Source organism: Sprattus sprattus (assembly GCF_963457725.1).
Source record: "Sprattus sprattus genome assembly, chromosome: 1".
Lineage (NCBI taxonomy): Eukaryota > Metazoa > Chordata > Actinopteri > Clupeiformes > Clupeidae > Sprattus > Sprattus sprattus.
In genome coordinates, this window is record NC_137920.1 from 51321163 (window position 1) to 51336071 (window position 14909).

General features: G+C 47.8%; 1 protein-coding gene across 1 annotated transcript in view; it reads right to left on the reverse strand.

Moving 5' to 3' along the window:
* Positions 1-3605: 3605 nt before the first annotated feature.
* rnf43 (ring finger protein 43) overlaps positions 3606-14909 on the reverse strand; it is a gene marked incomplete at its 5' end in the record, with an annotated part of 72770 nt that continues 61466 nt past the window's right edge. Inside the window, 8 exon segments of the mRNA XM_080832923.1 lie at positions 3606-3663; positions 3891-5480; positions 5684-5786; positions 6480-6530; positions 6533-6652; positions 6870-6971; positions 7373-7507; positions 7650-7724. Coding sequence (XP_080689049.1) covers positions 3638-3663; positions 3891-5480; positions 5684-5786; positions 6480-6530; positions 6533-6652; positions 6870-6971; positions 7373-7507; positions 7650-7724 — 2202 coding nt within the window. The 3' untranslated portion in view covers positions 3606-3637.

A 14909-nucleotide genomic window follows, 5' to 3' on the forward strand; every position in this document is an offset into this window, starting at 1 on the left:
GGACATGACTTAGGGAGACAAAATGTTCAGAACAGTGAAGGCAGACAAAAAAAGTAGGTTGGCATGGCCTTCACTGCCCTGGCAAAGCTTCAGACAAGTTGGCTAAATTAATGAATAACTAGTGATTTTCAAATGAACTTGATATCCATTCCTCACAGCCGAAACATCAAAGTCCCTGATATGCGCAGTTCAGGTTAGTCTTCAACTTATTTTTATTTGAGAGAAAAAACAATGAAAGACAATGTACAAATTATTTCAAAATAATTTATTTGCATATAATTGGAATGAAGCCAAGTTGATACATCTATGATGGCACCTGTAAGTTTCATAAAGATTTCATTCCAAAGATGAGGAAAACATTACATTTTCTCAGACCTGGACAAAATGGATAAATATATTAGTAAATAAATATATTAGTGACATATTACCATACTGAAATGTTCTATTATATATAAAATACAACACTTTATCTTAATTCTGTTTTTGTCTTTCTCTTTTTTTATGCAAAGTATCGAAAATATACTGGCAGCTCCCTCAAGTTCAAAAGGGACTGTGCTCTATTTTAAAAAAGGCAGTTTCAGCTCATTCTGTTTCAAAACGAAAACAAACAAACAAACAAACAAGAAAACCCATTAAAACAAACAAAAAGGACTAAAAGGTAAAACTCACCCTAAATGTTCAGTGACATTTCATGGATTTAAGTGAGCGTTCATTGTATTGTTAGCTACATAGTGCTTTGTTTGCTTTTGAGCTCTTCACTTTGATTTAATTTTTTCTTTTTTTTTTTCTACAAGCCAAAGTGCGGTTTGTGTTTTTGTCATTTTAAGACGGAGGTCATAAAAAAAACAGAATACAGAGCGATGATCTGGAAATTCACAGACATTGGGAAGTGGACAGGCACTGTCTCTCACACAAGTATCATCTGCATACATGAGGATTTGTCTACAAGGCACTTAGTTTTTGTTTTGTTAAAAACGGCAAGAGTACTGGACGATGAGCATATGTCAATATTACCAAATATTCAACTCATATGGCTGAAGGAACAAACACATCTTACATTAGAGAATAAAGCAATGCAGTTTCTGCAAAGACTATCCTATGCTTTGATTGCATGCAACACCTGGTTTTCTTTGGTACAGTATTAACAGTATAAATGTTGATTAGCTTCAATTAATAGCTTTCCCTCCAACACTGCCCTTTATAGCGTGACTTTCAGACTGTTTAAAAAAGGAAATTAGCATTTCACTACCGACCACTTAGTGTTCAAATAATTGTTAACCTTTACATCCAGTAATACTGGCACACGATACACCAAATGCATCAGAACAGATCAAGAGGGACATTTCATTTCACATACATTTGCCATTTGTTTCTATTGTGGAGAACAGAATTGATTCGAAAGTGACAATTATTGGGATTAACCTCATTAGTAAGGAAATGTAAGTGCTGTATCTTCTCTCTACAGAAACTGCTAAAGCCAGTCTGAGATTAACATAAGTCACTGTTCACATTCTAGCAGTCTTGGTGTGCAAGGGTATTAAATAAAATAAAAAAATATGAAAATATTCATTATTCAAAGAATGGGACTAGGGAATACACATTACCCAATATTTCCAGTGTGTTTTATTGTAGATCTGGTAAAACTTTTTTTTTTTTTCAAATCTGAGAGAAAATCTCTGGAACCAGTTCAAGCCCTGGTGCTTGACTGAGAAAACTTTACCAGACTTTTCGTTCCGGAAAATTCAAAGGCCATAGATTTTAGAATGTGGTGTCAACTCACATTTCAACTCGAGGATGAGTGGCAATGGCTTTCCTCCAATTATTATGACATTTATGCAAAAACACTAACAAAAAAGACATTGTTAAAATTTCCCCCTAATTAGAACAGACTGATGAAGAGGAAAAGGCACCTTTGGCAAGCTTGTATGCTGGTTGACTGGAGGGCATGACATTAGGTCTTAGCTCGGGCTGTGTGGCAGCAGGCGTGAATAGGCTGGTAGGACAGGTGTCGTCAGCATGTTCAGCACGGGGCAGGTTTGTTAATCATGAAATTTATCAGCTGGTGGTCAGTATGGTGTAAATTTAAATGAACCAACAGCCAACTACAGCCCTCTGAGATGAGAAAAGAAATAGAAAGAAATTGAATGACCAGAGGATGACTAGCTTTTTTGATATTTTCAGACCCTCCCACTTTTTCAGTCAATTTGTTTCGACATTGAACACAAAATTACAGGGCAAAAATACACACACACACACACACACACCCTCATACACTCACGCACACACACACACACACACTCGCACGCAGGCAAAAAAAAAGAAAAAGTGTGATAAAAATGGAAACAGCTGCCTTTCTTGAATTAACTTGCTCAAGACCCAGACCTTAGTGACCTCTATAGTTAAAACGCTAATTACCAAGGGATACAAAATAAAGACTCATTCTCTCTGGATAACTCTCTCCTTCTCTTTCTGTTTGTGTGTGTCTCTCTCTTGATATTATCTGGGGGAAAGAGACAGGAGAAGAACAAAAAGCTGTAAAGTACATCTGAAGTACCACCTTGGCGACGGGACATTTGTGATTTCTAATCTGAGGTAGGCTGGAGACAGATATAAAACTGAACATGGGCAGGACGAGCACCTTTAAATTAAATCACAATGACATCATGGCTGCCGCTGGCAACAATCGCGTATAGGGGGGTGGGGGGCTCACAGATAAGAATCCTGAGGCGTCTGAGGTCACAGACTACTGGTGGGTTCCAGTAATGAGGAGCTGCTAAACCCACTGGTAGGGAAAACCTAAAAACCTTTCCATGTTAGAAGAAGCCTAACATAATATGGGAACAATCTTTTTACACACAAGGTAATTGTGTTCCCTCCAAAATGAGGGCAGGTTTTTCATACTTTCTGGAAGGACACTACACAGACGCATGTGACAGATTTGTCATTGCCCAGTACTGAGAGACACCTGGCCAGCTTTGTGCATTAAAAGCAATTATCTGTCCACCATAAACAATCCATTCTTCCTTCCAGAGATGCCCTACTCTGTTTATGGATAAAGACTGTTTTGGTGAAATTTGGGTGGGTTAATGTAATTTACTGTGCATAATAAACTGCGGTTTAGTCCCTTGGCACTAGTCATCCAGAGAGGTCACTGAGGATTTCTGGGACTCTGCAGTGTAATCAATGCTTTCTGTCAAACAAAAGGCACAAAGCAAAACAGAACAAAACACTTTTTCCTCCTTTTGAGATTTGAGAAAGCTGTTCCTCCAGCATCTCTGAGTTCGCCTTGACACCACCAGCACATTCCATTCAAGAAATCCTAACGAAAAAATGGAAAAGCTGACCAGCTGAATGGCACGTCTGTCAGACTTCATGGAGGTCTGAGGCTCACCCGATGGATAGACTATGAAATCAATGACCAAAAACTGAACCCGCACGAGCTTCTTCACCCCTCTCCGAGAGGCTGGACTGACTAAGTACCTTCTAGCTTGGGAGCCGGCGGATGCTGGGGAAAAAGGCTGTTCTGAGGGAAGACGTGATGTGGAATTATTTGGAAGAAGTTTGTGAGAGGTGGCTGATGAGTTTGTCCATTTCCGGCTCTTGAGTAGCAGCGTGACACTGGGGATGCACCAGATTCTCACACACCAGACTCCTCCTCTGATCCTGTTAGGGCCAACAGCAGAAGCAGCTATTTTAGTTTCACCGAAGCACATTCAACACAATTCAAATGTGCAGCTCGTCAGAAGTTTTCAGGTCAGTCTAGTTCTTGTGTCATTTTCAATTCATAGTTTTATCAATTTGTGTGTTGTGTTGTCAAACAAACAGTGGCAAACATAACACTTAAAAGCACACCTAATGATGTATGTGCAGTGCTGAGATGTTGAGCTCACCCTGATTGTTATGTAGTGTTTGGCAGTACAGGCAGATGTCTGCGGGCAGCTCGGCCCCGGGGCCACGGTGGCGCCAACAGCGGTGTCCGTCAGGCGCTGGGGCCATGGGCTCCAGGAGCTGGGGCTCCGAGTGCGCCTGTTGCACGCGCTTCTGCCACACCACGTGGGCCCCGCCGCAGCACGGCCAGTCGCCCATGGCCGTCGAGTCCAGGATGAGGGGCACGGGCAGCAGAGCGGCGGGCATGTCTGGCGGCTGGCAGCAGTAGCTGGCGGGGCCCTGGCCATAATGAATGTGGATGCTGCAGTCGTCCTGCAGGTCCAGGCTCTGGTGGAAGCGCACCGTCGGCATCGCCGGAGAGGCGTCCAGTCCGCAGCCGCCCACCGCCCGCCAGTGCTGCCGGGGGCCGTGGCCTTGGTGGCAGCAGGGGGGAGGAGCGGAGGGCAGCGGTGCGGCCGACATCAGGCCCGGGGGAGAGGAGGGGGGATCCAAGTCCCAGTCCGGCCCTTCCGACTCTCCGTGGCTTGACCTGTCTGAGGGGCCCATTTTGGGGCACTGGCAAGAGGGGTGTGTGAGCGGGCACAAGGGCGAGTCCTTGTCCATGGCAGGAGTGGGGCCGCTGGCCGTGGTTGACGGCACCATCGTCGATGCGCCAAGCTCCTCGTCGGAGCCCCGGCCCAGCCCCTGAGCCTGCCCGTGCTCGCCCTCGTCGTAGTAGTGGTGCCGGTGTCTGTGGTAGTGCACGTGGCTGAAGACTGCGGGCTGTGGCGGCAGCACCTCGTCCCCGCAGCCCCCTAAGCCCCCCGCGGCCCGCCGGTTCATGACGGAATCCAGGGAGCGCGGGCGGGTGCCCTCCAAGCTATCCCTGCGTGGCGCTCGGCCCGGCCGGTACACAAAGGGGTCGTAGTCGCTGCTGAGCGAGCTGCGGAAGGTGGACCAGCTGCCGTAGACGCCCTGCAGGCTGACATCGGTGCAGTTGAGGACGGAGTCGCTGGACGAGCCGTGGCAGGGCCCCGAGCTGGAGTCGCTGGCCGGCCCGTCCGCCAGGTAGCCGCTGCGCTCCGTCCGGTAGCTGCCCCCCGAGCAGCTGCCGTCCTCCTGCCGGCTGTGGCCTCCCCCGGCTCGAACTTGCTGGGCGCCGCTACTGGCAACGCCCGGCGCATGCTGTGTCCGTGTGCCAGGGGCACAGCGGTACATGTGGCAGGAGCGCCGCGGTGGGGGGTACAGGGACGGGGCGCCCAGGTGCCCCGCGCTCCGGCAAATACCCCCCGTTGTCCTGTGTGCGCGCCCGCCGTGGTGGCCCTCAGGCGCCAGCTGGTAGCTGCAGCTGGTGGCCAGGGGCCTGTTGGGCTGCATGCAGTGCAGCGTCCGCGGGTGGATGGGGGGGGAGCCCCGGTAGTGTCCCAGCGGAGGGTACGGTCCTGAGGGGCCGCTGCGGTGGTAGGAGGGCTGCAGGGAGAAGGGGATGGCGTGCTGCTGGTAGCGGTGGGGGCCGGGGTACGGGTGGGGGTGCAGGAAGGCCTGGCTGTGCTCAGGGGCCAGCGGCTGCATGCGACGACTGTGGAGCAGCCGGGCGGCAGCTATCTCTGCGCCTGCACACAAAAACACATAGTGCTCAGATCCACAACAGGACTGGTCACAGCAGAAGATGATTCCCTCCCGAAACTATATATAACTACGTATATACTTCCACTGGACACACAAACCATAACTCCATCTACGGTGTGCTGCCACCAACATGAGAGAAGACTGTCTGATCATTTGTTTGTAGACAAAGTGAGTAAAGAGGTGTTACCCATGATGTTGTGCATGCAGAGAGGACAGGTGCGATGCTGCAGCAGCCAGGGGTCCACACACTCCCTATGGAACTCATGTGCACACGAGATGACCCTCAGATCCTGGAGCACACAACAGACATAGCCAAAGCATTATTCCATACAATACCATGTATACCTACATACCTCCCTCCATACATCCATCCATCCATCCTTCCATTCATCTATCCATCCATCCATCCATCTATACATACATACATACATACACACATATAATGCTCTAGGTAGCAAGCTCAACAGCAGTGTGAAATGAATTAGTTGAGCCCCTTCCCCGGACTGTGAGCTGCTTTGGATGATTCCATCTGCTCCACAAAAGTAGCCCTAAGACAACTTTACTGAGCCACTGGAGCGCTGTGAATGACTGTTGGCCATCTTTCCCTTGCCTATACATGAAACTGCTTTGAGACAGCAGGGTACAGGACAGATCCACAAGGTGTTTGCTACACAAGTTGAATCTCATGTCCCGGGAAACAGCCCCCTATCGTGACACAGAGGATTAGTACCTGGTGTGGCGTGGAGTGAAATGAAAGCACGCTTTAGAGGGGATTCAAATGGGGAATTCAGTTATTTTTGTTCATCGTTAAAACTAAAAGATGAGATGAACTGAACGTTTTGGATGGACATCTTTGCTCTACACATGCCGTACAATCCGGTGGAAGAAACCAAAGAATCATGAAAGATGCAGTCACGAGGCTCCAATGCGCCATCTTTCAAGTGACCTGTCGCTCTCTCTTTCTCCCTCTCCTCAAGTCTTACCTGTCCATCCAGAAATTCCTCGAGGCAGATGGCGCAGACAGGGCTAGAGTTGGGGAGCTGCTGCCAGACCCCCGGGCCCCATGGTGGCGCTGTGACCCAGAGCAGCCCTGGGAGCTGTAGGTCCGCGTCTCCAGTCTGCCGATGGCGCGCACCGTCTCCTGCTGCACAGAGTCCTGCACAACACAGAGATGCACAGGCAGCGGTCAGGAACAACACACTCCACAGCATGACTCACAACGTTAGTCACAGTAGTCTCTGATGACCACTGCTTACACTCTTCGAATTATATTATGGGATTGGAACTTCTTCCATGTTACAGACTGATGCTTGAATGCAAACAAACATGGCTTCCCCATCACATGGATGGAGGGGAGAGAAGTGCAGTCTCACCAAGGTTCTGTTGGACTTGCAGCGGTAGCGGAAAGCAAATATCATGACGATGGCCAGAACTGCAAGCACCACGGTGAGCAGGATGACAACGTCATAGTGGGGCTGATGAGAGAGAGAGAGAGAGAGAGAGAGAGAGAGAGAGAGAGCGCGAGAGAGAGATAGAGAGAGAGAGAAAGAGAGAGATAGAGAGAGAGAGAGAGAACGCAATGAGAACCGTATGGAGACACTGAGGAAGGAATGACTACAAACCCTCTAGGATTTATCTGAACAGATTTAAAATTGATGTAGAGTAGAAACACAAACAATCACACACACTGAAAGTGTCACCAACATGCACACACACACACACACACACACACACACACACACACACACACACACACACACACACACACACACACACACACACACACACACACACAGGAGACCTATTGAGAACCAAGTTTGCACACAATGTTCCGTAGTGGGATTGAACCCCAGCGCGACTCCCTTTCCCTCCTCACCCATTTCTGCACCTCCATCATGATGTCGATCGTGACCTTGGCCTCCTCGTTCTTGTTGACAAGACCCATGAGATCCTCAGCGTTGCTGGCGCGCACCAGAACCACGGGACGGGGCAGAGAGTCCGCGTACTGCAGCTTTAAGATTGGGGGGAAATGGAGAGGGATTAATGAGGACTAATGACTCTGACTACTACTGCTGCCATTGCATCTCCTTCCAGATCAAAAATGTCTTTACTTGAATGTTTATGTTATGTCTGTATGTGCCTGAAGAACTTACCTCACGTTCAGCATTGACATCGTCAGTGACATCAAAGATAACAGCCTGAGCACCTCTCTCCAGAGCCAGCCGAGCCTAATGAAGACAGGAAATAGAGAGAGAGAGAGAGAGAGAGAGACAGAGAGAGAGGGAGAGAGAGAGAGGGAGTGAGAGATAGAGAGTAGTTATATATTATTTCTATTTCATTATACAGCATCCTCAGATATTGTAAAAATCTGAAATTTGACAGAAGCATATCAATCTTGCCTGTGCCTAGGGTATCCACTGGCCAATCTATTTATTTATAACCATTTGAGAGGGTAATGACCACTAGATGGCACTCTTGTCCAAATGCAGCACAGAAACACATGGAGTTTAGTGCAAACATTACACAATCCCCAGAAGCGTTTGTATTTTGCTGGTTTAACTCGTACAGACCCGCTCTCCATGTTTTCTCCTCACATGTGAAAGAGATGACCACTAGACTCTGAGAACACAAGACACTAAGAACACTAAACTCCTAACCGGACGAGTTCTCTTCAGCGGTTCTCCACTGGAATTTGTTTCTTGTTATAAACAAATGGACTTGGGTTACCATCCTGAAATATGTCACCTTCAAGGCAGAAGAAAACGTTTGAATGAATTAATGAATTTAGTTGGGAAAAGGGAGAGAAAAAAAACATGCTTGCCACAAGTGTTTTAACAAGGCTGTTTAAAGGTTGACATTTCCTGAGGGCACCTGACCAATATTTTAATTTAATGAAGCCAAGAATTTCAAAAGGTGATCATTTAGGTCAAATCACCACCAACCACGTTAACAACAGCCTGGAGCTATGACCAGCCATGGCATGAACACACACACACACACACACACACACACACACACACACACACACACACACACACACACACCATTAATCACCGGTTAATGAGAAAACCCCTTGGAGGAATGGCACCATTGAACTCAGATCACATTTTAACACTTGAAAACAAAAAGGGAGAGTTAATACATGACTTAAACAGACTCATTTCCCTTGACTATACATACAAACCTTCAAAGCCTGCCTCTCACTCCTTCCTGTGTGTGTATATGATAGGTTGAGTACTTTCTGATTTTGTTTCAAAGTACTTCTAAGTGTATGCAAGTTTTCATGTGAATGAGTGTGTGTCAGTGTGTGTGTGTGTGTGTCAGTGTGTGTGTGTGTGTGTGTGTGTGTGTGTGTGTGTGTGTGTGTGTGTGTACACATACATGTCTGTGTGTGCTCTCTGGCACGTATGCCTTTGTGTGAATGAGTTAGCACACGTACAGTTGAATGTTTGGGGGACTGTGATTTCTTAATACCCAGGTTAATGTTGCAGTGCACCACATACAGCACAAGGTTCAAAGGTCACATTATCTCAAGTCAGAGGGAGGTTAGAGAGAGAGGAAGAGAGAGAAAGAGAGAGAGAGAGAGAGCGAGAGAGAGCTTACATCACTGCAGTTCTACACCACACTATAGAACTGTGTTAAGAGCAATGCTATCTCAGTCACAAGCCAACACATTGATTACACAACACCCCATAGATAATTAAGTTATGGAACTCTTTAGAGTCTAGTGAAACACCTTAAAAGATTATATGACAATAGGAAACAATGCTGGTTACTTTACGTCAGTTAAACATCAGAGAACTAGAAAGAGGGAAAGCCTGTGTGTGTCTGTGCGTGCGTGTATGTGTGGGTGAGGGAGAGACCATTTTGAACTGTGGGAAGTCATTCTTATAGGACCAGGGTAATGCCAGGACCACACTACCCACTTCAAAAGGGCTTGGTTCCATTCTGCCCCTCAGTGAATAATTTGCACTGCAGCAGAGAACAGGCCATACCTACGGCTGAATCACAAGCCCATTACGTGTTTAGACAATATGGGAGTGCAGTTAGAGCTCCTCTTCACAAAAAGCTATGGAATGGAAATGTTGGGAGTTGGTTGAAGGGCAGTGAGAGTGCAGCCCGGTGAAGCCAGTTTCTCACAAGATCATTTCAACACAACTCTCTCCTGCAGAGAAGAGAAATGAGAACAACTTCCGAAATGTCCCCTCCAGGCTACCGTAAACTCCTGCCCCAGTCACTGTCATGAAACAGCCGCTTAAGCCAGCAGGCACGGAGGATCAGAGAGACTGGAGTAATTACTTTTGCACACACACACACACACACACACACACACACACACACACACACACACACAGGAGCAACAAGCCCCAATATGGGAACTCAACCACCTGCTCTAGACTTGAAAAAAAAAAGTTCAGGTGTGAAAGTGAAAGTCCCCTCCCTCAAAGCCTTCTCACGTCTGCCAGTGGACAAAGACCTCAATAACAAACTCTCACTACTGCCTGATGAGAGGCAGAGGGGAAAGGCAACTAGCCACCCAAACAAGGAGCGGGCCAAAGCCACGCAGCCCCAGTATCTTAGCAGCAGCACTAAGAGACACTAAGAGAAAAACAACACTGTTAAACATAAAGCCTGAAAGCTGAACCTGTCCTTAAAATGGCTAAATGTCTGAAGGGACAGGGTAAGCCGTGGGTTGTACTGAGCGCATGCAGTGAAGTAATATATGGCTGCCTCCCCGCGCTATGTGATGTCTATTTCAGTCTACTGCAGGGGCCTCGAGCCGCGGTGGTAGGAGCGTCGGCTGCTGCTGCTGTGCTGTGCTTTGCTGCCGCTGTACATTAAACTGGTTAATGACAGGGTCCGGGGCCACAGGCCAGCAGGGTGCAGTGAAGGCAAAGGAAGCCTCTGCCCCGCCCCCCCCCCCCCCCCCACCAAAGCCCAGAGCTCAGGCACACTGCCTGCCGAAGCTGCACATCACTTTCCCTGCTGTGGGAGACAGGTGCAGGGTTGACCCCTCACAGGAATGCTTTCTTCCTCTCCAGGGCAGTTTGAAGCTGAATAGTTGATTGATGTTGATGTTCAGATGGTGGAGTTGTAGCTCAGAGAGTATAGAAGTGTTTCATTTAAATGCTATCTGAGGGGGAAAATATAATATGGACAGGAACAGCTATGCTATGTGTGTGTGTGTGTGTGTGTGTGTGTGTGTGTGTTCACATTTGCTCATAAAAATCACTACCATGTGTGTGTGCAGGTGAGAGAAGCCTGGGGTGCATGTTGCCTGGTTTCATCTCCCTGATTGGCTGGCTGAATGAGGAAGGGGTGTGTCTGCCTGAAGCGCTGATTAGTCTTTGGGTCTCTTTGATGTGCATGTGTGTGTGTGTGTGTGTGTGTGTGTGTGTGTGTGTGTGTGTGTGTGTGTGCGTGTGCGTGTGCGTGTGCGTGTGCGTGTGCGTGTGTGCGAGTGTGTGCGCGTGTGTGTGTAGGGGAGAGGGTTACCTCTACCCCAATTATCACTTTCAAGACACACACCAAACCACACTGCATCAAATACCTCAATTGCATGCTTGTTAGTGTCTGTATTAATGAGATATGCTCAAAGGCAAAGTTCACCCAAACAGACCTAATGCCAGTAGAAACATGCCCTTTGACATTTGTTTCCTAGGAAGGGAAGTGTGTTATTTGGGATAAACAGGAGGCACTTTTCCAATAAAGGGCACTGGACTGTGGCTGTGATTTTGACTTCTCCCCCAAAATGACTCATGAAGTACTTAATACAGTTTATGCACCATACTCTTTCCATTGATATTATATATAATAAATATTATATTCCATTTACAGCGTTGTGAAATGATCAACTGATTATCAATATGGCCCGCGACAATGCTTCCTGTCAAAATAAAAGTCCTCCATTCACAGTTTCTTTCTTCAGTGAATATATGATGTGTCGCATTAAGTATTATTATTGTTGTTTGCAGCCTCTGTCCCCTTCCACTGCATGGGGAAAAAAAGCTGCTAAGACAACCTGTTTACCTTTCCTTTTCACTTCCAAAAAAACCCCACTGAAGGGGCCTATGGGTAAGGAGATTTCCCTTTAGGGTGAAACCTTCCTACAACTTGCTTAGAAGTAGAAGCACGACTCTCCTTTCAAGTCTTCCCACTTGTTCTTCTCCCCCCCTTTACCTTTCTCTCCGCCACCCCTTTACCTTTCTCTCCCTGAGCCTATCCTCTCCTCCACTCCTTTACCTTTCTCTCCCTGAGCCTATCCTCTCCTCCACCCCTTTACCTTTCTCTCCCTGAGCCTATCCTCTCCTCCACTCCTTCACCTTTCTCTCCCTGAGCCTATCCCCTTCCTTTCCCTGAGTCACACTCTCTTCCAGCCCCTCCCTCTCCCATTCTCTCACTGTTATTGCTCTGCTGTGACACAGATTTGAAATGCAAAGCGCAAGGTGACAGAAAAAGGCCACAGTCATCCGATACGTTATCGCAGCTTCAACAGACATCAAAGGCCTGGCCTCCGCCGGCGGGGCAGATAAAGAGGCCGGCCACGGAGCTCAAGGCCGGGCCTCCGTCTGCCTGCCAGTCAGAACACTCTGTGTGACCTTTCAGTCACTGGCAGCCTGTAAAAACACTAGCACGCACGCGCGCACACACACACACACACACACACACACACACACACACACACACACACACACACACACACACACACACACACACACACACACACACACACACACACACACACACACACACACACACACACACACACACACACACACACACACACACACACACACACACACACACACACACACACACACACACACACACACACACACACACACACACACACGGCCCTGGAGGAGGAACAGGCGCACTGGAAGCATTTGAAAATGGCGAGGACAGTGTAAAAAGCACGCACACAGGCAATCAGACAATTATTAACAGAGGAAAGGCTCTGTCCAATCTTTTCCCTCTGCATCATTCTAGCTCTTCTAACCACTAAAGCCTGACCGCAATGCATGAACGGAACATGGGAGGATTTTTTTTTTACAAATACCACAATACCACATGAGATGGAGAACTGGGTGTTTTGGAAAGTGTAGACATTGCTCTACATCTTTCTTTGTGGATTAAGAATTTGATTGAGAAGCGTCACTCTTTGACCCAGTTTTCCCCTTCGGAGGTCATTTGGGCTTTCACCAGACAGTTTAAAACAACTGGCTTACAAAACAAACCAGAGTCAAATCAATCTGGATTTTTTTTAAATAAAAGAGCAATAATCAAACTTAGGAATACATTGTTCATCGACTCCTACAGCACAACAGCAACCTTACACATCCTTATTCAATATTTCTTTCTTTCTTTGTCTCTCTCTCACCATCTCTCTACCTATCTGTCTATCTATCTGCTGTTACACAGGGCAGGGAATGATATGTCAATTACAGCTTGCTTCTGGCAATATCTAGAAAACAGATAAAGTTTTGATCAAACATTCTGTTATTTAATCAGACCTGTGAATTTCTGGCCCACTCTACCTGAAATCCTATCAAGTCTTAATAACCCTCTAATACAGATTGTCCTAATGCTTCTATTTTTGGGGCATATTTTTGGAAGCCCCCACACCCACCTCCACCCCTCACCACAGCGGGGGTTTGCATCACCTCTCCTCTCCACCCTGTTTGTCTGGGTGTTGCTGTCTGTCACTGCTGCATCCCATTGCCTCCGTTTCAATCACTAAGCTGCTGGAAGCCACATGGAATTTATAATTGCCTCAGTCTCGCCTTTATGCACGCCATACACTAGGCTACATAGACATCATCATCATCTTCTCTCACACACACACACACACACACACACACACACACACACACACACACACACACACACACACACACACACACACACACACACACACACACACCCATCTGGGTGGGGACCCTACTTGAGATGACTCATCAAAGACAAAAGGAGGCTCATATAAGGTTGAATTGTGAAAGCATAACCCTTCAAATACGCAACACAAAATCCCCAAGTGTTGTGACCGAGGGCCCAGTGTTGTGACCGAGGGCCCAGTGTTGTGACCGAGGACTCAGGATTGTGACCGAGGGCTCAGGGTTGTGACCGAGGGCCCAGTGTTGTGACAGAGGGCCCAGTGTTGTGACCGAGGGCCCAGTGTTGTGACCGAGGACTCAGGATTGTGACCGAGGGCCCAGTGTTGTGACCGAGGGCCCAGTGTTGTGACCGAGGGCTCAGGGTTTTGATCGAGGGCCCAGGGTTGCAACGGAGGGCCCGGTGTTGTGAAGGAGGGCCCAGTGTTGTGAAGGAGGGCCCGGTGTTGTGACCGAGGGCCCAGTGTTGTGACCTAGCAGGGCATGGAAAAGAAAATGAAAAAAAGCAGCGTTGTGTCACGTAGAGCTTAACAGAGGCGTCTGAAGGCTGGCCTCCTGGCCTCTAATCTCCAAGAGATGCAAACTATTTGCAGGAGGAAGTGTTGCCGGGGGAGACGCAGGCGCTCTCCACAGGGGCTTACAGTAGTTCTCTGCCTGGGCCTGAGGCGAGAGGGGAAACATCTACTTTCCTTTCTTTCTTCCTTTTTTCCTTCTCTTACCCTCCTCTCACCACCATTAGGGTTTCACTTAATCTCCTGCAAGGCGGCATGAAAAACCACGGCAAGCTTTGCAGAGGCCCTGTTCAACAGGAGACTGCTGCACATGCCTCCGCTTGCTGCTCACGCTCAAAAACAACATTCTAAACGCAACTCTGCTAAGGCGGATGGTGGTAAAGGTGGTAGTGGTGGCAGTGAGAAGGGTAAGTATAAGTGTGTGTGTGTGTGTGTGTGTGTGTGTGTGTGTGTGTGTGTGTGTGTGTGTAAGTGTGTGTGTAAGTGTGCGTGTGTGTGTGTGTGTGTAAGTGTGTGTGTAAGTGTGTGTGTGTGTGTTTGTTAATGTCCCTGTGAACACAATGAGAATGAGGCCATGCCTTCCCAGTGAAAACGCTGCGGCTTGAATGAGTTTCCTGTCAACACCCATCTGTCGGCTCGTCTGATGGTGCGACCTTTAAACAACCTGGGCGAGTGTGTGAGCCAGAAAGCGAACGAGTGCACAAGTGTGCGTAGGCAGGAGGCTGCTCTTTTACTGCCCGAGATGCCACTGCCTCACACCGTCCCCCATGCTAAACAACCTCTACTCACAGGGAGTACCAGTTGATTTTTGTTTGGATCAGATACTCCTGATCCAACTGATATTCTCCCCCATTATGTGCTCTCTATCCTCTGCTCTTTCACCAGGGTGTGTCTGTGTCTGTGTCTGTGTCTGTGTCTGTGTCTGTGTCTGTGTCTGTGTGTTTGCCTTTTGCAATTGATGAAGGAATGAATACTTTTAAAATGGGGGCTGGGGTGGGTGTGGGGGGCT